Source organism: Asparagus officinalis, unplaced genomic scaffold, assembly GCF_001876935.1.
Source record: "Asparagus officinalis unplaced genomic scaffold, Aspof.V1 AsparagusV1_Un629, whole genome shotgun sequence".
NCBI lineage: Eukaryota > Viridiplantae > Streptophyta > Magnoliopsida > Asparagales > Asparagaceae > Asparagus > Asparagus officinalis.
In genome coordinates this window covers 34,181-57,981 of record NW_017972891.1, presented here as the reverse complement: position 1 = coordinate 57,981, position 23,801 = coordinate 34,181, and the positions used below count along the sequence as shown (strand labels likewise).

The 23,801-nt window shown below is 35.5% G+C and overlaps 1 protein-coding gene across 4 annotated transcripts in view; it reads right to left on the bottom strand.

Annotated features, from left to right (window-relative positions):
• Positions 1-23,586, bottom strand: part of LOC109828008 (structural maintenance of chromosomes protein 3) — a 24,270-nt gene extending 684 nt beyond the window's left edge. The window contains exons 1-28 of one of the 4 annotated variants that reach the window (XM_020395032.1): positions 23,349-23,581; positions 22,226-22,268; positions 22,032-22,107; positions 21,360-21,398; positions 21,187-21,254; positions 21,033-21,104; positions 20,484-20,563; positions 20,295-20,373; positions 20,080-20,197; positions 19,822-19,997; positions 15,439-15,684; positions 15,216-15,337; positions 14,972-15,116; positions 12,637-12,809; positions 12,454-12,553; positions 9,208-9,344; positions 8,914-9,115; positions 7,941-8,028; positions 7,700-7,849; positions 6,541-6,692; positions 6,246-6,437; positions 5,972-6,155; positions 5,809-5,879; positions 5,581-5,732; positions 3,019-3,187; positions 2,779-2,925; positions 2,281-2,376; positions 198-372 (exon numbers count right to left, since the gene is read on the bottom strand). In XM_020395032.1, coding sequence (XP_020250621.1) covers positions 198-372; positions 2,281-2,376; positions 2,779-2,925; positions 3,019-3,187; positions 5,581-5,732; positions 5,809-5,879; positions 5,972-6,155; positions 6,246-6,437; positions 6,541-6,692; positions 7,700-7,849; positions 7,941-8,028; positions 8,914-9,115; positions 9,208-9,344; positions 12,454-12,553; positions 12,637-12,809; positions 14,972-15,116; positions 15,216-15,337; positions 15,439-15,684; positions 19,822-19,997; positions 20,080-20,197; positions 20,295-20,373; positions 20,484-20,563; positions 21,033-21,104; positions 21,187-21,254; positions 21,360-21,398; positions 22,032-22,107; positions 22,226-22,240 — 3,424 coding nt within the window. In that variant the 5' untranslated portion in view covers positions 22,241-22,268; positions 23,349-23,581. Of the gene's footprint in view, positions 1-197; positions 373-2,280; positions 2,380-2,778; positions 2,926-3,018; positions 3,188-5,580; positions 5,733-5,808; positions 5,880-5,971; positions 6,156-6,245; positions 6,438-6,540; positions 6,693-7,699; positions 7,850-7,940; positions 8,029-8,913; positions 9,116-9,207; positions 9,345-12,453; positions 12,554-12,636; positions 12,810-14,971; positions 15,117-15,215; positions 15,338-15,438; positions 15,685-19,821; positions 19,998-20,079; positions 20,198-20,294; positions 20,374-20,483; positions 20,564-20,638; positions 20,688-21,032; positions 21,105-21,186; positions 21,255-21,359; positions 21,399-22,031; positions 22,108-22,225; positions 22,269-23,348 lie in introns of those variants that run through there. The other 3 variants (XM_020395035.1, XM_020395034.1, XM_020395033.1) reach the window with 3 other exon arrangements.
• Between the last annotated feature and the right edge of the window lie 215 nt (positions 23,587-23,801).

Sequence of the window (23,801 nt, the reverse complement as noted above, 5' to 3'; positions counted from 1 at the left end):
TCATATGTGAGATTTATTTGGGTTTTTTTTGTAGATATTCCCCTTAAATCATGTGTATTTGCACAACTAATATAAAGAGGATGATCGCCCGTGAATTAAGTAACATAACTAATGATATATAGTAGTGAGGGACATTGTGCGTGTGTGTGTGTGTGTGCGTGTGTGAATGGGTGCACAATATAGAAATGACTGGATACTTCCAACAGCAGTCCTGTATTGAGGATCTAGCGCGGCATCAATCTCATCAAACAGATAAAATGGAGCAGGATCACATCGTTGTATGGCAAATATTAGTGTCAATGCTACTACAGTTTTCTGGCCACCAGATAGCTGTTTCATTGATTGGGTTTCACCTTGGCCAGTAAAAGAAACCTAGCAAAAAAGAAATAACAAGATTATCAAGTGTAAGCAAAATACGATGCAACTTCAAAAAACTATTTAAGAAAAAATATAGACAAGACAGCAAGATGCCATCTATCAGAAAAGGCACAAATGTTATAACATTACCCGTATGCCCTCATAACACCTCAAGTTTTCATGTGTTATGAAACTTGTTTAAGAAGTAATCTAAGTGGTTCTAATACGAAAAATAAGTCATCCAAGTTCCTGTGACAGAAAGGATATGTTTTTTAAGGTGCACAGCTGTGATGAATGGTGTGGGTTATTGAATTAGATGGTGTGAGGCATGATTCTGCCAGCAGAAACAACCATAGTAATAAGTCCAGCGAACAAAGTCACTTTGACATTACCTATGTAACTATTAGCCATTTTCTGCAATGTTTGCATCAAAATGGAGCCAGCAAGCAGGAAGGCCAGCAAATTGCACCTATAGTCAATTCACAACTTTTACAAACAGTCATCAAACTTATGAATTGGTCACAATTTCTTGACAAAGGATACAATAAGAATGAGACGGGCCTAATCATACCCTTAAAAGTGAAGTTGAGGTCATGTGAATATACATTTTTAATCATGCAGGTCAAGCTCCTGCAACAATGGAGCTTTGAAAAAGTCCAGACAGGATAGTTTGCTTCAGGGTGTCAAATTCATCAAAGGCATCACATAAATCATTGTAACTGAATCACATTCCTTTTTATTCACAATATAAAGCAAAACTAAAATGGGTCGAAAGCCAGGAATTTCATATAGGTTGAAACCACTAATAGGGGGTGGAAAAGATTCTGTCTGGTAAAGGGAAAAAAATGTGGTCAAATATATTATTCACAATGAATTTTCTTGAAGACATTTATATTTTTTTATGGATATGTCAAATATTCAATGTGAAGCACTTTGATTTCTTTGAAAAGATATTAATTAATGATATACTTTTAACATGACTACTTTATAAACAGGTACTTCACATAGGTTTTTGGACACATTTTTTCATATAACTTGAATAATGAGTTTTGATCAGATTGGATAGACTTAAGCATTTGTTCTGCTAATATCACTATTTAAAACTGTTTTTTTTTTTGGCTAGCTGATCCATCCAATCTTCTAACCAACACGCAGCACTTCTGAGAATTGGCTGGACAATAGTCATATTTAATTGGATTTTTCCCCCTAGAAACCACCTTTAAAACAAAGTAATTACACAAAAACCACCTTTCATTTTCAATTTATACATAAACCACATTGAAAGTGGTATTCTGTCGCAATCAACCACCCCCAAGTCAAATTTTCACACAAAAAATTAGTTTTAAAAATTGGCTTCAAGGGACGTGAGTTGTATCCTATTAAGACCTAAACATTAATGAAATGAGTCACGTGCCCGGACTGTGAGTTTTTGAAGGGTATTTTTGGGGTCTTAGGGTAAAATTTGACTGAGAGGCAGCTGGTTGCAACATAAACCCATTTTAAAGGTAGTTTATGGATAAATTGATATTGAAAGGTAATTTCCGCATAATTACCTTATTTTTTAAGGTAGTTTCTAAAAAAAAACTTTTTAATTTGGAACAAATGGAAAATCAGCAAAGGACAATTTTTGGCACAGATATCCATATTAAGTAGGCGAACTGGGGCATCAATTCACTTCTGTAAGATTATGGGTGAAATTGATTATTAGGAACATATTTAGAGAATTTAGGTTTGAAGGAGAGAGTCTAAACAATATTATTCTAACAGGCTGCAAATACAAATGGCACATCTATGATCCTAAAGGAATTTGAAACATTACTCTTACTCTCTGACAATTGTAAACAACAAAATTCAATATAAGGAAGAGGAATGCTTCATCAACTAAAAAACAGTTCTATTTTAATAATAAGGGGGAAAACATGCCTTCACTTTAACCCCAATGTATTTTTCAACTCTTCCCTCTGGATCTGGATCACGAGGCCCATCCTCATCAAGATCATCATCACCACGATCACCATCCTTCACAGCAGTTACTCTAACGTTAGAAGATAAACAGAAAACATACGTGGAAAATTCAGTAATACAACCAATTTATCCAACTAAAATCAAACATGTTCAGCCAGGCTCAATGGCACTATCCAACTAAAATCAAACATGTTCAGCCAGGCTCAATGGCACATGGCATGTGCAGGAATGAATGTGTCGCCCGTGCACGCATCAATACAGACAAACAGAAAAATGTTCTTCTTGTTACAGATAAACTTGAGTTAAGAAAAGGAATTGCATGTGAAGTAAACAAGGTTATGGCAATAGCTTAGCCAATGACTAGTCACTTAAGCATCTCAATATATGATTTTCCAGCTGTAATATACAAACAGATTTAGGAAAATCTGACTCACTATATACTAAAGAATAACAGACCTTTTTTTTCATCATAACCAAGTAACCATGGCCACCTTGCACAAGCTCCGAAAATACTTCCCGGAAATGCCTTGCAACACCTTTAAATGTGCGCTCAATGGACTCATCTTTTCGCTGGTCCAGAACTGAAATGAGTTCTTTAATTTTCTGCACCATACAATGTAGTCAAACTCTGTACCTGCTGGTAACAAATAACATCATTTTGTAGGTTTGCACATGATGTTGGATAGAGAGTAGTACCTGATCCCCAGCATCAAGTTCAGCTCGTCTTTTCTGCAATTGTTCTCGTTGCTCCGTGAAGTTCATATACTGATCAAGAGCCTTTTTGTTGACATGGCTAAATTGCTGTAGCTGCTCATTGCACTTATGCAGCATCTTTTGTAATTCTTTCATGCCTTTCCTCTTATACCTTTAGCATTTAATACCCATCTCAAACATAAATTGCAAGAATTGATGGCATGACAAACATTATAAAAATTATTTACAAGCTGCAGCTGCAGTGATAGGGGGATGGATCTGTTAGCTAAAAGGTTTGACAAGTTACTTTAAAGTGTAGATCCTTGGTTTCCCTTGCTTCAACATCATTTCAAAATAACAAATAAAGAATAGTCATTTATTATTATGACAGTTTAATCAACTCTGCATTTGTCAACATTTTCACAAAAAGCATTCGGACTTATTTTTTTGCTTTAACTCTGCAATTATAATGATTGTAGCTCCTATAATATTCTTTCCGTCATAATTTCATGTTCATTGAACATGAAACCATAAAACTACTTGTTAAGAATGTTAACTATGTACTACTTATGTTTCACCCTGTATGATGTCTGAAACATTTGCTGGAGTTAAAATATGTACAATGTATTAACCTCTCTGTTGTTATGCATTCAAGAACAGGTGAATCACATCTATTAATAGTCCTTATCCTTTGCTGGATGAGCCACAATATGAGCTAAGTTCTTGTTAATCATCAAAATGAATATTTCTCTATAAATTATTTCCCTTGGTTTTTATCAACTTAAACGGATCAACTGGAAGTTTCCAGCTGACGATCACATTGATTATCAAAATTTTGATATGTAACACATTGAATTTGAAGAGGGCAAGTTTTACATGTAGCCAGGCAATAAGACAAGCTCTATGGAGTAGACTGTTCAAATATGGCAACACGTCAGTGGAAGTGCGGTGAGTGAAATGAGATTGTACTAAGTCTAACTTTCTTCGAGGATAAAATGTGGAGAATCGTTTAAGGTGGCTTGGCTACAACAGAGATTGGCGAGTGAACCACATAGAACGAGAAGTAGTTGAGTGAATGTCTCTGACAACAGTGTAAAAGAAATATGAACTGAGGCAGTAAGAAACAATGGTGGCTCCTGAATAAGAGACTTCGCCCTTAACAACAGAACTGAAAAAGGATTTGTACTGAATCACACCCAAAAGGATTGGGAAAGGAGCTTGATAGTGGTGGAGATAGTTAATTAAAAAGAAAATAAATATGCGATAACAAGAAACTAGAGAAAAAAAACTCCATGGAAGAAAAAATACTAATGAGACACTGCAAGTATGTTACAGAAGAGATAAAAATTAGTATCTTCCTTCTGCATAAAATTTGAAATCCAATAGGAAGAGAAACCACTAAACGTCACCCCATATATTTTACAAGTTTCGCATCAGGGCTCCACTATTTTGAATATCCTTGTCTCCATGATGCTACAATGCAGAAGTTTACAAGACAAATAACATCAATGTTGTTACAGATAGCTAAAGATTTTTGTAATCTATACAGAACTTGATGCTTATTCTAGGATGATCACCCTTCAATAAACCCAGTAAAGGGGTAGAAGCAAGTCAAAACAATATGATTAACATTGTCCCTCTTTATCTTCTGTTATAGGCATCAGAAGACAAGGTACTACCTAGGAGCAAATACTAAGAACAATAGAAGCTAGCCAAATTTATCAGCAAAAAAATTAATTATACTGGAAAATCACGTCATATAATACAATTTTTCTTGATATACAACAGCTAAGTCAGGGTAGCAAATACATACAAGAAATGATAAAATGAAGATTCTTTGGCAAGAAACACAAAATGTAGTATTGCAGTTATCATAGATTATATCCTCAACATTACAGTAGTTACTGTTATGTGGTACAGAAACTGAAACGAGATATTACTGTATTATCTATATGATATAAAAATGACATAAGATCCTGCAGAATTGACATATAAGACCATCTTAATTCGTCTCTGTAAACATTTTCTAAATTTCAAACACACACACCCCTACCCCCCCCCCAACCCCAAAAAAAACTCACTTTTTCCAGTATTAATAGTGGTGATGACTAACAATAAGCATCCCAAGTCCATAACATACTATATTTACTACAGATGAGCTCAGAAGCAGAAATGAAAGAGAACTCCATATCTTCATTTTTGCAGGTGGAAAAGGTTCACAAACATTAACAAAACAAATATCCCTTGGGGCCATGCATTCATGGGATAACAATAAGTTGAATAGCAAATTTTCCCATCAAGTGGAGAAAGGTTCTAGAAAGAACGGTCCACATGGGACAGGAAGTTCAAAGACCTACTTCTTAATGGTGGAAAGTTATTAAAAATATTGACACTACTGAAACATGCATAGTGTAATGGAAGATAAAATAAATAGTCTTTACGTGAATAAAAGAAACGCTTGAAATTTCATGAGTGATTTTTTTATAACGTTGATGTGGAATTAACATCTAAATATAAGCATTAGCCAAACCTACAGTACTGTTGAAAATATTCAAAGAATATTACGTGTCAAAAGCATCAGATGGCAGTGAACCCAAATCCCGGATTTTTTTCATGCAATCCTCTTGTTTAGAAAGAAGAATGTTCCTTTTGTTCAACAGTTGTTCTAGATCTTTTGCTTCATCTTGGAGTGTACGTTCATAGTCCTCTTCAAGTGTCTGCAAGAGAAATAATAATCAGATACAACACAACATAATTAAAATTGGTTCAAATCTTTTGGTTTATAGTTCACACCTTTAACTTTTCTTTGGAAGCTTTGATCTTTCTAGTTTCCTTTGTGAGGTTATCTATGTTTTCCAGAACTCCTGCAGAGCGAACAACTTTGAGTTCAGCAAGAGGAATCATACATTTTTGAACAGGTTAAACAGTAGTAGTAATTAAGTAAAGAAGAATACACCTTTGAGTTGCTGAGTCAATTCATTGACGGTTGCTTTAGCTTCATTCAGTTCCTGCTTTTTCATATCAGCTTCCAGCGACGAGTTGTCAGAATTAGCAGATGAAATTATAATTTCCAACTCTTGTTGTCGTTTAACAAGGTTTGTCGATAGATTAGTCTCCAACTCTTCTTTTCTAGTTTCAATCTGTAAATTTTAAGAAATTGCAGAATGCATATCAACTACAGGGTACCCCAATATAGTAACACTGAAACAAACACCAGTAAAATTATATACCTCTATTCTATTTGTTTTGCAAGCAAGAAATTTTTCTTTCAACTCGGTTATCTCAGGATTGAGTCTTGAAAGGAGATCTTTCTCCTGTAGCGTGAGTTGATCAATAAGATCTGTTCCCATTTCCGCTTGCTTCATTGCAATTCCAGCTCGAATCTGATCTATCTGGTTGTGGGCATTTGCCAGCAATTTTTCCTGCAAGCAAATGAAATGCATTTTAACAAAACTACAGATATACACAATGAGTAGCTTATACAAATCTTACAAGTAAGATTTATAGGAGAACTCAAGTGAGCACCTTTTTTTCTAGGGCTTTAAAAATCGATGCCTTTTGTTTAGTAGCATTAGCGATATCATGTTTAAATTGCTCAATCTCTGACTTGGCATGTCCACGTTGACCATCCATTTTCTGCTGTTCACTAACTAATCTCGTAATTTGCTGGTCTATCTGTATGGAAAGTTAATGAAATCTGTATAGAACGCTGCCATGAAATGAAATTAACAAAGGATAACAAAGAAACTATCAAATTGGATATTTACTGAACTCTAACAAGCACATAAGGTAACTACTCTGTGCACCTGAGCACTAGAACGCACGCACTTGCTCACATGCACGCATATGTATGCAGGTAAACCAAACACAGTTACTATTGGAACACCCCACGTGCAGGCTGGTTGTCTGAGCCATACAATAATCTCCAATCTACCCCCCTAACTCCCTCAGAAGGGCTCAGAAGAAGGGAGCATCTCTGATGGAATTTGCACTCTAAACAACCAGATATAACATGTCAAAAGGCATTTGTCTTGGTACACTTGAAAGAAAAACAGCCATAAATGAATCGCCAAGACAAAAATCTTTAGGACTCGCCTCCAACCCTCAACCCAGTGACAAATAGATGAGAAGCTAAAGGTAAGACTTAGCCAGAACTTGACCTATTAGCGTCATGTTCATCCACAGTGAGAGAACATGATTGAGAAATCCAAAATCTGAGTCAACTTGCCAAACAGATATGTAAGAGTTCACACTCCTCTTTCTCAATGTCGAGCATCTGAAAAGACACTTTAATCTGCAACCTCCCCATCCCCTAACCGAAACACAGGCAAATATCCTCAAGTGAAAAGGGAGAAGAGAAATGTACACAGACATGTGTAATACAAGGTGCAGAAACAAAGGAAAGAAAATATGTTAAAGAGACGTGTCGTAAAGATAGGTAATAAACTGCACAAAGTGATGTTTAATCTGCATTAATGACACGTTTCTTAGAAATTTATAATGAACTCCCTCCTGAAGGAAAAACCAAATCTAGCTACTATTTTCATTCCAGAACATGCTAAAACATGTGCCCATTCATATGGAATAAAGACAGTAATAGTAAACTACCAAACTGACAAATTATTTAACATTAGTGTTAAACTTAAGTACATAAAGGAAAAGGGTGGGAACTTCGAAAGGATATCTTTGAGTCTGTTTCCAATATCATCCAGCTCAGCTGTTTTCGAGTGTATAGACATTTTACACTGCCTAATTACGTTCACAAATTTAAGCTTGGAGCGTCGGAAATCATAAAATCCCCCTGTCATACCACCTTTCTTGCTAACTTGGTCGCCTAACATGCATGAATAGAGGTGAGGATCCATTTAAAACAAAAAAAATAATAAATGAAATGGTACAACGAAAGAGTTCATTTTAGAACAAACCATCCAAGGTGATACAATCGAGACTATTTGATCGAGCAACATTTGTAGCTACATCCAAGTCCCGACATATCACTGTTCTTCCAAATACCTGATAAAAAATACCAGACTTCAATGGATAAACAGGAATCCAATGGATAAACAAGAAATGAAGTACCCAGACACAGATAAAATACTACGTATGTGAATCTGCACATAAATTTCTTATTAAGAAAACCCCTTACTAAAATGTAATATGCCAACCTTTTCACTTCTTGTTGGCAGTGACAACGCAAGGAGCGACAATAAGGGGTTCTTGCTACCAACAGTTTCGTTTCTCACTTGCATTTCATTTCCTTATGAGCGTAGTCAAATGTATAACAAAATGATATGACTAAACATGAAATGCTATAGGCATTGAAGTTTTTTCTGTTCCTCTTAATGTTAAAGAATGATTCATTTCTTCGATTTTTCAGTAAATAATAAATAATCAATATAGTTAATAGTCAACCATGAAAACTGTTAAACATTTTCTCTTCTTAAAGCTTGGGTTTAATTCAATAACTTGATCCTAGCTAAGGTATAATAGGATAATGTCTTTAATCTTAAGTTAAGAAGAAATTACTGAACTATGACATAGAAAAGAAGGTGATATGCATGATGTTGCTCACCTTGCACTTAAAATATGAATATTTCAAAGCAGTTAAGAGTAGCTAACGGAAAATGCATCTCAGTAATTATCAGGTTTACAATTCAAGTAATTTGAGAACGAGGTGAATTTGATATAAATATGACTGACAAGTTAATTTAAACGTGACCAGGTTTACAATTCGAGCAATTTGAAGATGAAATGCCACGGAATTTTAGGCACCATTGTCAAATTAGCTATTGTTCAATCACTGAAAATTTAACAGTCAAAGATTATATGCCAAACATATGAACTAATAGCAGATTACAGGACCATTCAGTTCATAATAACACCAGAAATACAAGATACCTGTTGAAAAGCAGGACCATACTCAGAGCGGAAGTTCAATTTCTTAAGAAGAGGCACAACATCTGGATTGTGAGGATAGTTTATATGTGGGGCTTTGACCCTGTTCAGAGGTATAAATGTGACACGTCCACCTTTCTCAGTAGTAAGTTGTTTGATTATGATGGTTGATATCTCATCTGTTTCGACCACCACATGAAATAGGCTAGGGTAAAAGAAATTAAAGAATCAGCCAAGAATGAATTCACGCCAAATGCATGCTGTGCGTGTCAAATTAACAGAGTAATTTTTAGCTACCTGTTTCCAGCAGTTACTTCAACTGCAGTGAAAAACTTCTCATCACAATCAATTAATTCCAGAATAGGACCAAAAACTCCTGTCATATTGCGGTCTTTGATAATCCTGTTGACAGAATTCAGTCCTCTCCGGGTATCCTGAAGGAAAAGAAGAGATAATATAGAGAACTAAACAATAAATAAGCCTAAAACAGAAAGATATCCTTATAACTGAAAATGGCCATGAAAATAAAGTACAAAATGATGATATAGTTGTTTACAAGATTGCTTTCTTTACCTTTTCTTGGGAAGAGAAATTACTTATACTGGAAAAAGTATTTAATATATAGGTGAACATGGGAAGAAAAAAATGGACAATATGTGAACTTAAATTTTCACCTAAAACTAATGTCATGCTAAAAAAAATGATCCGTGGCAAGTATTTTTAGTCATACCCCCAGTTTTTGATATACCTACAACCACAGAAAATGCTTTTGAATACAGAGTTTAGGTCCAAATCTACTCGTGAGATCTTAATTACTGCTCATCATCGTGTTCCGGACAACTCTGTTGCCAAATTTACCAGATTAAATTGGCCTGCTGTCTTTTCTCGTTTAACGTCTGATTTTATTGATCCACAAGAGACTTGGTCTACGGATCTCAAGAGCAGCATATCGCCAAAATCTGAATGTTTATTGATCCACAAGAGACTTGGTCTACGGATCTTGAGAGCAGCATATCGCCAAAATCTGAATGTCTACGGATCTCAAGAGCAGCATATCGCCAAAATCTGAATGGTCTACATGCTTGACTATATATTTCATAAGAATTGACAGGGTCTAGCCCCATATACTACAAATATGCATCTAGAAAAACCACGAATGAGCAAAAGAAAAGAAGATTAATACGGATCAAATGCCAGAAAAGAGTGGGCATCATTACAGTTCATTGTATGCTATTTCTTAGAAAGGATCACTTTTCAGCATCCAATGAGCTTGAAGATGGACAATATTTCCGTTTAATATGGACGCGCCACATTTTTCAATGGTAACAACCATCTTACACATACATCATTTTCCTAGACCTATTTATATGAATCTACTTAAGAGCAACGAGAAGAAAGTTAAAAACAATAAACTCTACTGGTAAATCTTCCGCTGTATCACCAGAAAAAAGTTCTGGAGATATTTTGCCAACTTGAAATAACACTCTGGGTGCAATATGTATAAGCATCTACTGATTTCCCATATCTCATAGCACGCCAAGCAGCGCCCAAAAGAACAATTGATATTGCTATTTATATGAACAGCACTGTTGCATCCAAGTGAAGCTTCTCCAATCGAAGTCACTGACTTCATTTCACAAGTTTCCTACATGGTGCAGTTAGGAAACTGTGGTATGTTATGGATCAGATTGACAAAGATCAAAGAAAAATTGTTTAGAATCAATATTTTCAAGTGATTAACGGTTCATAGTAAGGACTTCTTAGAGCAAAAGAAAACGAAAGAGGAAACAGTTAAAGCCCAAAATCTATATCTATACATATTATAAAAGAGGATTGGGGTGTCAAAACTTTTGATTCTCTCCTTTGCCCTTTCAAATTTTGATAATCCTCAATTATGCCCATTATCTCTAATTACTCTTTCATTAACTACCCATAATCTCTTATTCACTTGGACCTCCTCACCTTCCCAAAAACTTTGATTATTCACTAGAAGATGGGTAATAGTTTATTATAAATCATTTATTAATGATCATAAATTTGCATAAAATAACCACTCAATAAATTATTGTCTATAATTATAATTATCAAATAGTATAACTCTTAACTGTTTAGTAATAATATAATAAAATAATTTACAGAATGATTATACATAATTATTGTAAATAAGAATAGTTATAGAATAAGATATTAATTTATTATAGTTATCCTAAATTACAGTTATGTTATTGCACTAAGTAGCATACGTCATCATATTAGATAAATATTTAATATGTTAAAATTATTTAAATAAATTACTGTCCAAATAATAATCATATTTATATAATCATTTGTACACCATGTTATTGGATAATTTTATATATTAACAAAGAATTCTAATTGCTCCGCAAAAAAATTAAAACATACAAGTATGTCCATGTGCAAAGCACATGCAGTGTACTAGTCATATAAAATCGTTGACATAAAAGTCTATATTGAGTGTGGCAATGAGTTCTTTTATCTTTTTTATGCTAAGTTGCATGGAAACGGGCACGGGTACTGGTTCGGGTGCAGGTGCGGGTGCGGGACGCGGCAAAACTGTAAAATGTAGGGTACATGGACACGACTACATATATATATTGAATTAATGCTGTACATAAGATAATTTTTTCCCCTTCATGTGTCATTAGAACTAAAATTCCGATCACATTTTTTAGTTTCTTTTATCATATTGATTATCGTGAATTGTAAACTACTCATTTTTTTTACTAGACATCTAAACGACCCATTAACTATATAGTTTTAAACTTGGGTATGGACTGAAACGAATCCGACCCGTATCTCATTAGTTTCAAAAGACAGATGTAAAGTGTAAGCTCTACGTCCAGGAAGTCTTTGACAAGTGTTTTAAATTAACACATATATTGTATAATTGAGTACATGTTGTAATAAATGCATGCATATATTCAAGAAGTGTCCATGAAGTTTGGGTACGGGAAAGTGTCGGGTACGTGTCCGGTACGGGCACAGCTTCATTATAGAAATACCCGGGTAACATAGTTTTTGTCTCAATGATAAACACAAGAACGACTTCAAAACCAATTTGTTTGGTATTCTCCTCTAGGTCATATAACAACAACAACAACAACAACAACAACAGCAAACAATTTATCCCAAATTTTTGGCATCAGCTACATGATCCTCTAGGTCAAATAAATTTCCTAAACATTTGAGGAAGAGAATGAAACATAACAGTATAATTGAACAGTCTAAAGGCCAAATGATGTTGCCAGCAACGAGATCTTCTTTTGCACTTATCTTTCAGCTACTCAGACCCATTTCACGTCAGAAAGTCATCTGGCAACACTTTTGTGGATCAAGAACAAGTCGGATATATTAGCCTCAGCAGCCAATAAGTAAATTGGACAAACTGAGAGATAGTTAGACAACAAGAAGATGGAAGGATGTTCTTTAGCAATAGTCAAAACAATCACATTCACATGTTCTATCTATTCAATTAACTCTGCCTTGCACATAACAGGTAAAAGAAAAGATATGTATACTCACACCAGGTGTAGCATGGTCTAAACTCTTTTGTGCCTTTACAAGATCTGATCTTAACCTATCAATTTCAGCAGAGAGGTCCCCTTCTTTCTTCCACAGTGACCTGAAAGACAATTAAACTATAAAAATATACCAAAGGAGCTCCTGCATATAGTTGAGAAACTTTAGCTTCTTATAAAGACTTACTTTCGCTCGTCTTGCAGTTTATCTCTTTGTCTTCTTAAACTACTAAAATCGTCTTGCCCCTTGGATATAAGTGCTTCTTGCCTCTCTGATTCAACTTTTCGCTCTTTTATGAATGCATCCATGTTACTTTCTTCATCTTTAAGCTGTTGGATTTCAACTTGGAGCTTCTTTTCCTAGAACAAAATAAGAGAAACAATAGCATCAATAAAAATCCATTAAGGGGATTAGCTTAACATTGAACAACTGTCATTAAATGCTTATTAAAGTGCAATGCTGGAAACTAACATCCAAAAGCACAGAATTCCAGACCTGGTTAGTTATTGCAAACTTACAATATTATGAATAAGCTTTATGTTTCTTTTTATGCATGACGACTCCATTCTATGTGTTCCTTTTAAATTTCTTGCACCTTCGTGTGCATGAATGCCAAGGTGTTACTTTTACATGCATGCCTATAGGCAATATGCATGCATGAAAGTATGTATTAAACAGAAACTCATCATCAGTCATTGGTTGCATAATCTTACCATGGGGCACAATCTAGTTTGGAAGGCACCAAAAAAGATGCTGGCCTGACTTTGATCCTCTGAGATAATGTAATACTCAAAGCATGACAAAACATTTGCTAGAGAAGAGCTTGCCATAAAATCTCAAGGCTAGTTAACAGACTGAATACAGCTTATCGATCATCCAATTTAAGCTCAGAAGACCCAAGGATCAAGCCTCAAAAAAAATCTCCAATTTATAGAACCGAAAAGATCAGTAGTCGTCCAATCAATGCACATACAAGAGCATTAAAGAACTAAAACAGAAACCAAATAGAACATATAGAGAGACTTGGTCTATACCAAGGACTCACAGGCTAATCCATTGACGAATAGGTTATAATTAAGCTCTATAGTAGTGTGTTATTGATGGATGCTCTTTATAGCTAAGAATCCCATTTTAAAAATACATTTACCGTGTAGATGAAATATAACAGCTAATGTTAAGAGAACTCTGATTTTATGGCGTCAAGAGGACTTGATGGTGTTGGTTCCATAAGAAACTGATATGCTAGATCATTGTTTCTGTATGTAGGAAGGTGGTCATCTATTTCCTTGTGGAACATCATCTGAGTCTGCACTCTGGAGACTAAACCACAAAATATCGTCTAGACAACGTGATATTAGGTAAATAGAATTCCATATAAGCACCTAAACATCTTCTTGGATAAAGTATTTGTAGAAGATTCTGGAATACCTCTTCGAACTATTATCACAGTATTTTTGAAAGTCATATATGATAGAAAAAGAATAGTGGAACTTTCCTACTTTATATATGATAGAAAAAGAATAGTGGAACTTTCCTACTTTGGAAAACCCTACCTCATACATCCTATGAAGAAATCAATAATAGAGGAAATGGAAAAATGTAAATACATAGTTGTGTGCATATTGAAAAGATGCACATTGACAACCATGCATTTATGCATGAATTTCTTCCAACGCATAAGAATGGAGCTACATATGTTCATGGTTGGGCCATAGACCCACCACAATTAGAAAAAGCTTTGAGCTCCTATATGTGACCTTCTTCATGTGCAGAGACACCTAGTATCTAGCTCCCCAGTTAAAAAAATGTGTATAACCAATGTTAGCTAGTAAAGATGGGTGTAAAAAAAGTTATAACTACCTGGTCGCACCATGTGTAAAAATTTTGGGAATTAGGATCATTTCCTTCGAAGGATTATTTACAGCCTTTCTTAGTTGCTAGGCTAGTAATAACGCTATGGTATTTTTGTGTGTCAATAAGTGAAAGGGTCATACTTTAAAAAAAAAGACAATTTGCATAATTAGTGAGCACAATTGTTTGAACAGAAGACAAGGTTCCTTAAACAAGGTAACTTGCTTTTTTTTTTAATTTTCTTTTATCATCTGCTGTTATATAACATTGTTAGCTAATATTTACTTATATTTGGCCCCACCAGTGGTGAAATTTGAGCTTTACTCCCGCTAGTGGAGACAGATTTTCATGCATAAAAGCTAGCGCCATGGTTGAAGTAACAAATTAAGTGATAAAATTGTTAGTTAACATACTCCTACATATTCCATTTTTATCAGAAAATCTCAGCAGAAAAGAATAGAATAGCTGATCTGTAAATTGTACATTACTGGTAGCAGTCTCTAAAGAACTAAAGGAAATGTGGTGATCCCAAATGTCTAAGCTTCAGAAACAGATTAAATGGCATGCTTCATTTATATGATTTTCCAAATAGCTAATAAAAATGAAAAGATCTTAAATGTGTAGACTTCCATAAGCTACATGATTAGAAATTACAAGCGAATTTAACCACCTGTGTCAACTGTGCTGACAAGATACGTTGAAGGTCATCAATTTCCCTTTGAAGCCATTCATCTCGAGCAGCTTTATTAGCAAACTGAGTAGCACGCCCTTGCTTTTGGTACAAAATACTCAGCTGCTTTTCTCGATCCATTATACTAAAATAAGGGTAACAGAGTTATTAGCCTCACCAACAATACATCAGTGTTAAGAGTAGTTCATACTAAAGTGTCACATGCATTTCCAAAGATGCATACCTTTTGCTAATTTCCTCCTCCTCGATCACTTTTTTCTGGTGCAAAGGCCTAATTGCATTCAGTTCATTTCTGGATTCCTGAATTTCTTTTTTTAGGATCGCCAAGTGCTTTACAGCTTCTTCCTGCGAGCAGACAGATTAAACCAGGCTGAATGTGGCGTTCTCGCAATATCTATTTAACAGACCACTTTAATAGATATATTCAAAAATCAAATAAGACAAACCTTAGCCCTGGCGTCCCCAGAAATCCTCTCTTCTAAGTCCTTTAAATCAAGCTCAATCTGTGCACGCATTTTTAGAGCTTCATTTCGTTTCTTTTCTACCTGATCTTTGTCCTTATGTAAACCTTGAATACTTTTTGTCAATACTTTAAATTCCTTTTCCAGTAGCTTAAAATTTTCATGGGCATCTAAAATTTGATTATGCATACTGGTTGACTTCTCAGAGACCTTTTTCCTGCCCTCTTCAATCTGCAAAAAGAAGTGGGAAACAAACTAGCCTTATCAGAAAAATGATTAAGAAGTGATCAAATTCACTTATAATGGAGTTTTAGATCTATATCTAATTCTTGAATAATGTGTGTGAACTTTAAACTGCAAGTATAGCATATATATTTGGAAAAGGTAGCACAACTTTACTAATTAACATCTATAATTTCTTGCAGTTCATGCAAAGAGTCTATAAGAGAAAAAGCACCCAAATGAAGGTGAATATGTACAATAAATGCCCATGTAGTTGATGCATATTTCTAATTAATGGGACAAAAGAAATTGTGCTGAGAGAATCAACAGGAGGGAGGAGGAAGCATGGGGCAGAGAGAGAGCAGCAATTAACTGAATGGCATTGTAGTTACTAATGACAAAAAAGATAGTAGTTGTACTTATAAGATAGACTTGCAAGTTTATTTTCCCACGTCTTTTCCCATTAAAAGGAATAGAACATGGAGCATGACTCACTAGAGAAAGCATCAGAAACAAATTGGCATTGTATTAATGCGCGCTGGTTTTGACTAAGTTTTTGGAACAAACAGTCTACCAATGTTACAGAAAGCGCTAGGCAAAGCCTAGTCTGCCTAGCGCCTAGGCATACGCCTCGCGCCTAGCACCTAGACGCCTAGGCATACGCCTAGGAATCGCGCCTAACGTTGGACCCGATGCCTAGAGACTAGGAAGTTTTCTTTTATATTTTTTTTAATTACAATAATTGATAGTAAATATCAATGTTATAGAAAGCTTAGGTGCTGGACTGGTGTCTAGGCAGATTTCTTTCTTCATTTAAGTGGTGGTCGAAGAGGTTTTGCTAAAGATCGGAGGAGATAGTGAAGGTGTTCATACTCGGAGGTTAAAGGAGTTTGAAGGAGGTTGGAGGACGTGGAGACTACAACAAGTGCAGTCCACATAGTGCAGTCCACATAAGCAGACAATACTTCCCTAAACACTACCAAAACCTAGGTGAGTAGCCTAGATATCGCCTAGGCGCTAGTTAGGCGACCTAGGTACCGCTTACGCCTAGGCGGACTAGGCGGAGGCTTTTTAAAACAGGGTAGTCTACTACATATTAATATGTCATATCAATATGCACGGTGCTGCCAAGTTCTTGGCCAACAAAACAACAAGCGAGCATCATGTCAAACCTTCCACTGCAAGATGGGAAGCACGTAGCATTTCCTTTCAGGTTATGGTTTCAAACCTCATATACATATGATATGAAGCAGTGTAGACTAAAGTACTAAACTTGATGATTTCTTATAGGGACCTTCATACATCTCTATACAAAGTACTATGAAGAATCAAATTGAATGGCACTGCCATATAAACTAATGCTTGCAAATGGTCCCCAAATTTTAAAGAGTTTAGCTCCAAGATTTTAAAAGGCAGATACGAGATTGATGGCCTGGGATTCCGTGTAGCAGATATCAGGCAACATGACATGACATGAAGTTATTAGAGGGAATATAATGGATAAAGGATACATATCTCATAAAAATCAATATTTGCAGTGTGAACTGTGGTATCCAATATCGGAGATGCAGTTATGTAGTCTCATCGGTACATGCATTGGAAAATTTCAGTCCCAGCCCCAAAAAAATTAAGCGAGAAAAGATAAGTAGTCCTTGTATTAAAAGATTATGCAGTTACATAGTTGTTATGTGCGATATATGCGGCACAAAAAATATGTGGTGGTCATTGTGCCTGAATTTGATGCTATATCTGACTCTTTTAACTTAAAGACTTCTGTATAGATACTCATATGCGGACAGCCACCCTTCTATTTTCCTCTTCCCTTTTCTTCCTTTTCAAGGGAACTTGCTCATTGAACTTAATTTTATGTTTATCCTTTAACATCTTCTGTTCTTTGGTTTTGTGTTGTGTTGTGTCCATAACATACTATCTATATGTTGTACTTGTGTTATCTGGCTATGGACCATTAGACATCATGTGCATTTGCAATATTTAGAATCTTAGATATTAGTTTTGTCATTAGTTTCAAATTATGTATGCATGCTTTGAGTAATTTATCATAATCATTTATATTTGCTATTTGATAATTGTTTATGGTTATCATCATATATGAGGATTCAAGATTCTGACTTAACATTCAAGTTATTTTATTTTATTTATTAAGGACTTAGCCAATTTAAATGTTATTGGTCCGAAAAATTAGTTAATGAATTTTTTTGTCCTAGCTGTCAGTTGAACATACACTTAGGATTGTATTATTTGTTTCAAACTGTTCTCTACAATCAATTTTCATTCCATTTCGATGCATTTACAAATACTTAAATCCTCAAAGCATTCCTGTATTTATTCAGTATTGTTCCTAATATTGTATGACCTCTAATTTCCTCCCAAAATTAATAAGCTGCTTGACCTGCTTCTTTTTGTAAACAAGGCAGCTTTGGTCACAAGGCACAGCGGATAACAAGTACATTCCTCTTTTTCCTTTTCCTCCACAAAATCATCACCTTCATCTTTTTCTAATTATATTCCTCTCCATCTTTTAATTTTAACTAACACCAGCGTGAATCATCCTTCTTAGGAGGGGCACCAAATTTCTACCTGCCTATCCATAGTGTCCAATGTTGCACGGGTACCACTACTGGTATGGGACATGAAAAATTTGTAAAAGTAGAGTACAAGGACACGGCTATATAAATATTTATATACACATATGTTATACATTTTAATTAGTAAGTTATATGAGAACAAAGATGAAAATTAAATTTCCCATAACATTTTTATGTTTCTTTCATTACGTGGATTATAAATTGGAAAATCACTAGATCGAAATGACCCTTCAAAATCATAATTCGGGACCTGACATATGTCTAACGATTTTCAAGAAGTGTATGTGAAGTATAGCATGTATGTTCAAAAAATGTATGACAAGTGTTTTAAATGAAAACATGTATTGTATAATTAAATACATGCCCAAATAAATGTATGCATCTATGCAAGGGGGTATCCGATAAGTTTGAGTACATGTACATGTCAGGCATGTGTACATACAGGTTCAGATTAGAAATACCTAGGTAACATAGCCTAACATCTTTTAAATTGCTCTCTCCTAGCCTTTTTCAAGTAATACAACATCAACAAAATCTGTCCAGCAAAAGAGGGCTGCCTAATAATACAATTCTACTCCAGGAAGGCTGGTTAAGAGGAACTGCACCCTTCAAACTGCTTGCAAAAGCAATATTAGTTTTGAATGATAGAAGTCTGACTACAACACCACCTCCAAAGCTATTAGTAGGTAGCAAGACATAGCTTACCATTCACATGGAAAGACTGCCTAATGAAGGAGGGAATCCTAGGTTGCAGGGATAGGGGTGCGGGTACGTACACGGATACGGACATGGGATACAACAAATTGGTAAAAAGCAAGATACAGGGACACGGATATACACACATTTGTATATGTATATATATAATACATACATATTGAATTAAAATACCCCAACATTTGTATGCTTCTTTTACTATCTACAACAATTAAGAATCTAAGAATCAAGTTAATCAAACTACGAATTAAGGTTTAACAACAAAAGTTTAGTTTTGACTGCATGAGGTACGATAGGTATTTTTCAAATCTTTACATAATGGTTTCGATTTTCGGATTCAAAAACATATTGGTTTGAGCGTGATAACAAAAGAAACTAGTTTAGGGCTATAAATAATGGAGAAATCAGGTCTTACTTTGAATCACACGTGTTGTTGTGTCTGCTAAGAATCAGTGTCTGACACGTATCCAACACGTATACAGCACCCAAAATGAAATGTTCTGAGTTATCTAGAGGGAATTTAGTGGCAAAACGTATCCAACACGTATACAGCACCCAAAATGAAATGTTCTGAGTTATCTAGAGGGAATTTAGTGGCAAAAGTTATACAAATATATCTTTAGACCCAAAATGAAATGTTCTGAGTTATCTAGAGGGAATTTAGTGGCAAAAGTTATACAAATATATCTTTAGCTAAACTGCCTGTTCCAAGTTTTCATGAGCTACAGCTTCATGTTCCTATTTAGGGTTGAGCTTCTCGCATAGGAAATTAGAATGATTACTCTGATATGGTAACTAGAAGACCCAAATTTCTTTATAAAACAACCTCCTCTATCTTCTGTCTTGAATCACGGAGTTCTTTGTCAAAAATGGTATATTCTAGTGATCGGCGTTGTTTGTCAAGCTGCTGGTATTTCCGTAATTCTTCTTTTTCTTCATCCAGTTCCCTTAACCTCTCTTCCAAATACTGAACAACCTGATCAATTTGCTTTCTCTTGTTTTCTGTTTGACACATCAGATGGCACCATTAGGACACTATTGGTATACATCAGGGTTACTTACTACACAATGAAAATGCACTTGCCAGTTTCTTGCATTATCTTCAAGCTCTCACGCCGTCTCTCCTCATAAACACGTGTCCCACCAATCTCCTTCAGCAGATCAAGACGTTCAGAATCTTTCATTAAGGTCAGAGATGCTATCTGCACACCATTACGACTAGTGTTTAGAAGAGATATATGCAACTTAATAAGAGAAAGGATGAATTGCAAAATCAGCCAGCTAGGAACACGCACACACCTTCCCTTGCTGAACAACATAGTAAGGATTGGACCGAGAGAAACCAGCACTTTCCAGCAAGTTCATAACTTCTGTTTTGCTGCAAAATAATAATAATAATAATAATAATAATAAATATCACAATGCATATTTCAAAAGGGCAGGTGGAAGGAAGTAGTATCATATAGCAGATGTATAAGAAAATCATACGTGACATGCTTCGCATCCAAAAAATATTCATCCTTTTTCAGACCAATTGTCCGACGTAGCCGCACCTCATCCTTATCAACCTGCAACAAGCACAGAACATGTGTACAATTTCTTTAGACAAACCACGTAATATAAATATAAGTGTGTGTGTATACACTTTTCTGATGAAATCTGCCCCTTGTGTCCGTCATTCCTAAATTATTTCCCTTGAGAGCAGCTATTGTCCATGTCTTTCTAGCTTCACGACATTATCCATACCTAACTATTATTTATTGAGATGATTTATCTTGGAGTAGTTAATAGCCGTGTTTGTTTCCACTATTTTTTTTATTGTTTCCAATGAGAAAATGACATTCATATTGAATAGGTGTTTGTAAAATCATAATATTACCATAACATGCGTGCAGCAACATTGTAATACTAAGTTTTTTGTATCACACAGATAATAACTAGTACTTACAACACCAAAATACTATGCATGTGAATTTCCTACAAAGTATAGATACAACTAAATGCACAAGTTTGAGAATAAGATACAATAGAACTTACTGGGATACGATTGTCAGAATTGTCGAACACTATCTCCACAAAAGCTGAAACAACTTGATGTCCAGCACCTTCCTGTCAATTGTGAAAATCCAAGTCAACAGAAGACACAAAACAATAAGTAAGAAAGAGAAAAATAAAAGAAAAATATGGTTACATGGAGAAGGGCCTGTCTATCTTCATTGCGCAAGTTGTGAAAGAGGTCGCTGAGGACAAAACGTATGGCTAGAAAGGGTTTTAAGCAATGTGGATAATTAACCTCATGAAAATTTGATTACAAAATTACTATAAACGAAATATTGTTCAAATCTTAGATAAGGAATAAAGTACCATGGAAAAAGTTTGTCTTCCCAGATCCATTGGCACCAACTGCAGAAACATAAATACATTAGCATAAACTGAACATTCTAAGAACATTTTAGCCTACCACAGAGATACCTGTATGAGTTAAAAAAAGATACACTTTCAGATGAACCAAATGTCTAACAAATACCATAGCAAAATGCACTTCTATGAAATTAATTGGAAACCATGTGCTAATGGATAAGAGGAATATGTAAATATTTCTTTCAATGTGACCTAAGCCTGATTGAGTTAAAATACTTGGATGACTAGAACCAGATACTTAAAACCTCAAATGAAGATCCATACTTTTAATAACCAAATAAGTGAATCTAAAAAATGAAAACTGACTCACCTAGTAAAAGAGAGGGAGGGAGGGAGAGGAGTAACACAGTAATAGAGGATGGCTTGAACTTTAAAATTATAAGTCATCCATGGGCCTAGGATGAAGGATGGCCAGCGTACATTAATGGGTTTTTTTTTACATGTGCAAATGAGAGACAATATGTGTATTATGTAGGGCTACGGTTCAATCCTTTAAACTGGGAAATTGGAGCTGATTTTAAGAAGAAATAACCAATTTTTATTATCTAGCAAGATTTTTACTCAAATTCAGAGGATTGAAGAGGAGCAAAACAAATAGAAATCTAATAACAGTACCAACACAATTAACTTTGGGACTAAAGGGATCTGTAGCAACTTGTTCCTTGTAACTCTTAAATCCTTCAATGATAACCTGACAAGAATTGACAATAAGAAAACTCTTAATGAAAATACAATCACGTTACGCACACAAAAGACAAAGAAATTTTAGAGAAAAAAAGCAAAATTAAGGAAGGAGACAAGAATTTTACCCTCTTTATGTGCATCTTGGAAGATGACTACACCATTAAATACCTAAACAAATAACAAAATTTCAGAAAAAAATTAAAATACCGCAGCATCAAGCTTTTCAATCTCTAATGTAAAGCCTAGCTACATCTCTAAGGAACCAGTCTAACTTAGCCAGGGTTTCAGACCCTCGTCAGACCAATCAAAACCCTACCAGCTAAGGTGCATGGCCTACACATCGGCACTCTAAAGCTGGTAAGATATAAATCAAGCTTGGAATCAAACAACTTGACGCTACAAGGAGTGAAAAAAGGGGGAAATATCAAAAAGCACTTGAGCTCAAGTTCTCCTTCCGTTCTCCAATAGCAAAGATTGAATCTCCTGATTTGGTCAGAGATCATGAGAAGAGATTGGTTGATCCAACCCGACAAAGCTCCCATCAATGAGATTTGGGGCTCAAAATCACAAAATGAAAATTTAGGGACGAAGAGAGAATGGGAAATTTGCGAGGTAATTAAACTTCAGAAGAAGAGCTACAAAACCTCAGCATTGAGCCTTTAGATAATCTCTAAGCAACCAATTGAATTGAGATAGGGTTTTGCAGACTTCTCGGCCCAAAAACAAAACGACTTACTAGGGTTTCCAGTCCCCGCATCAACATTCAAAAGCTAAGTAGGAGCACAGTCGAGCTCGGAATCGAACAATTCGATGCCAAAAAAGTGAAATTAGAGAATAGAAACACAAAAGGCTACCTGAAATCAAATTCACTCCTCGATCTTCACTAGAAAAGATCTAACCACCTGATTTGGTCAGAGATCATGAGAAGAGATGTGTCGAGAAAACCCTAGAAAGCTCCCTACCATTGTGATTCGGTGCTCGCCCTCGGTGAAAAAAGCGCGGGAAATTACAAATTCACGGACGGTTAAAAGAGAAGGGGAAATTTGCAAGGTAAAAAAAGTCGGCTAGGGTTTCCGGACCTTTAAAAGACGAATCGAAAAAAAACCCTAGTTCTCCTACTAGTGTTTCTCGTCCACACGTCAGCACTCAAAATCTACATAAGACCTAAATCAAGAGCGGAATCGAACAATTCCGTCCCAAAACAACTGCAATAAGAGAAAACGAAGGCATCAAAAGAAGAAAAAAAACCTGAAATCGAGGGGTCTTTCGATCTCCAGTACGAAAGATCGAACCTCCTGATTTTTGATCAGATATCGTGAGAAGAGGTAGGTGGAGCAAACCCTAGGAAGCTCCCGTCAGTGAGATCTGGGCTCGATTTCGGCGGGAAAAAGCGCGGGAAATGAAAAAGGTCAGCGACGAAGAGCGGGGGGGAAGGGAGAGAGAACAGGGAAGGAGAAAATGCGAAGACCGAGAGGGCAAAGCGAGCGGATATTTTTGTAGTGGGCACCACCCACCACTCCGGCTGGTAATGTTTCAAGCGCGCACGTTTCTTTTTTGGAAAATGACAGGGCAAACCTCAACCACATCTCAAACCACACAATCTCTCTCATATACTATAATACATCGGGCCCCACATGAGATTTTAAATAAAATCTCATGTGGGGCCGGTGTACTGTAGCATATGAGAGAGGGAGTATTTAA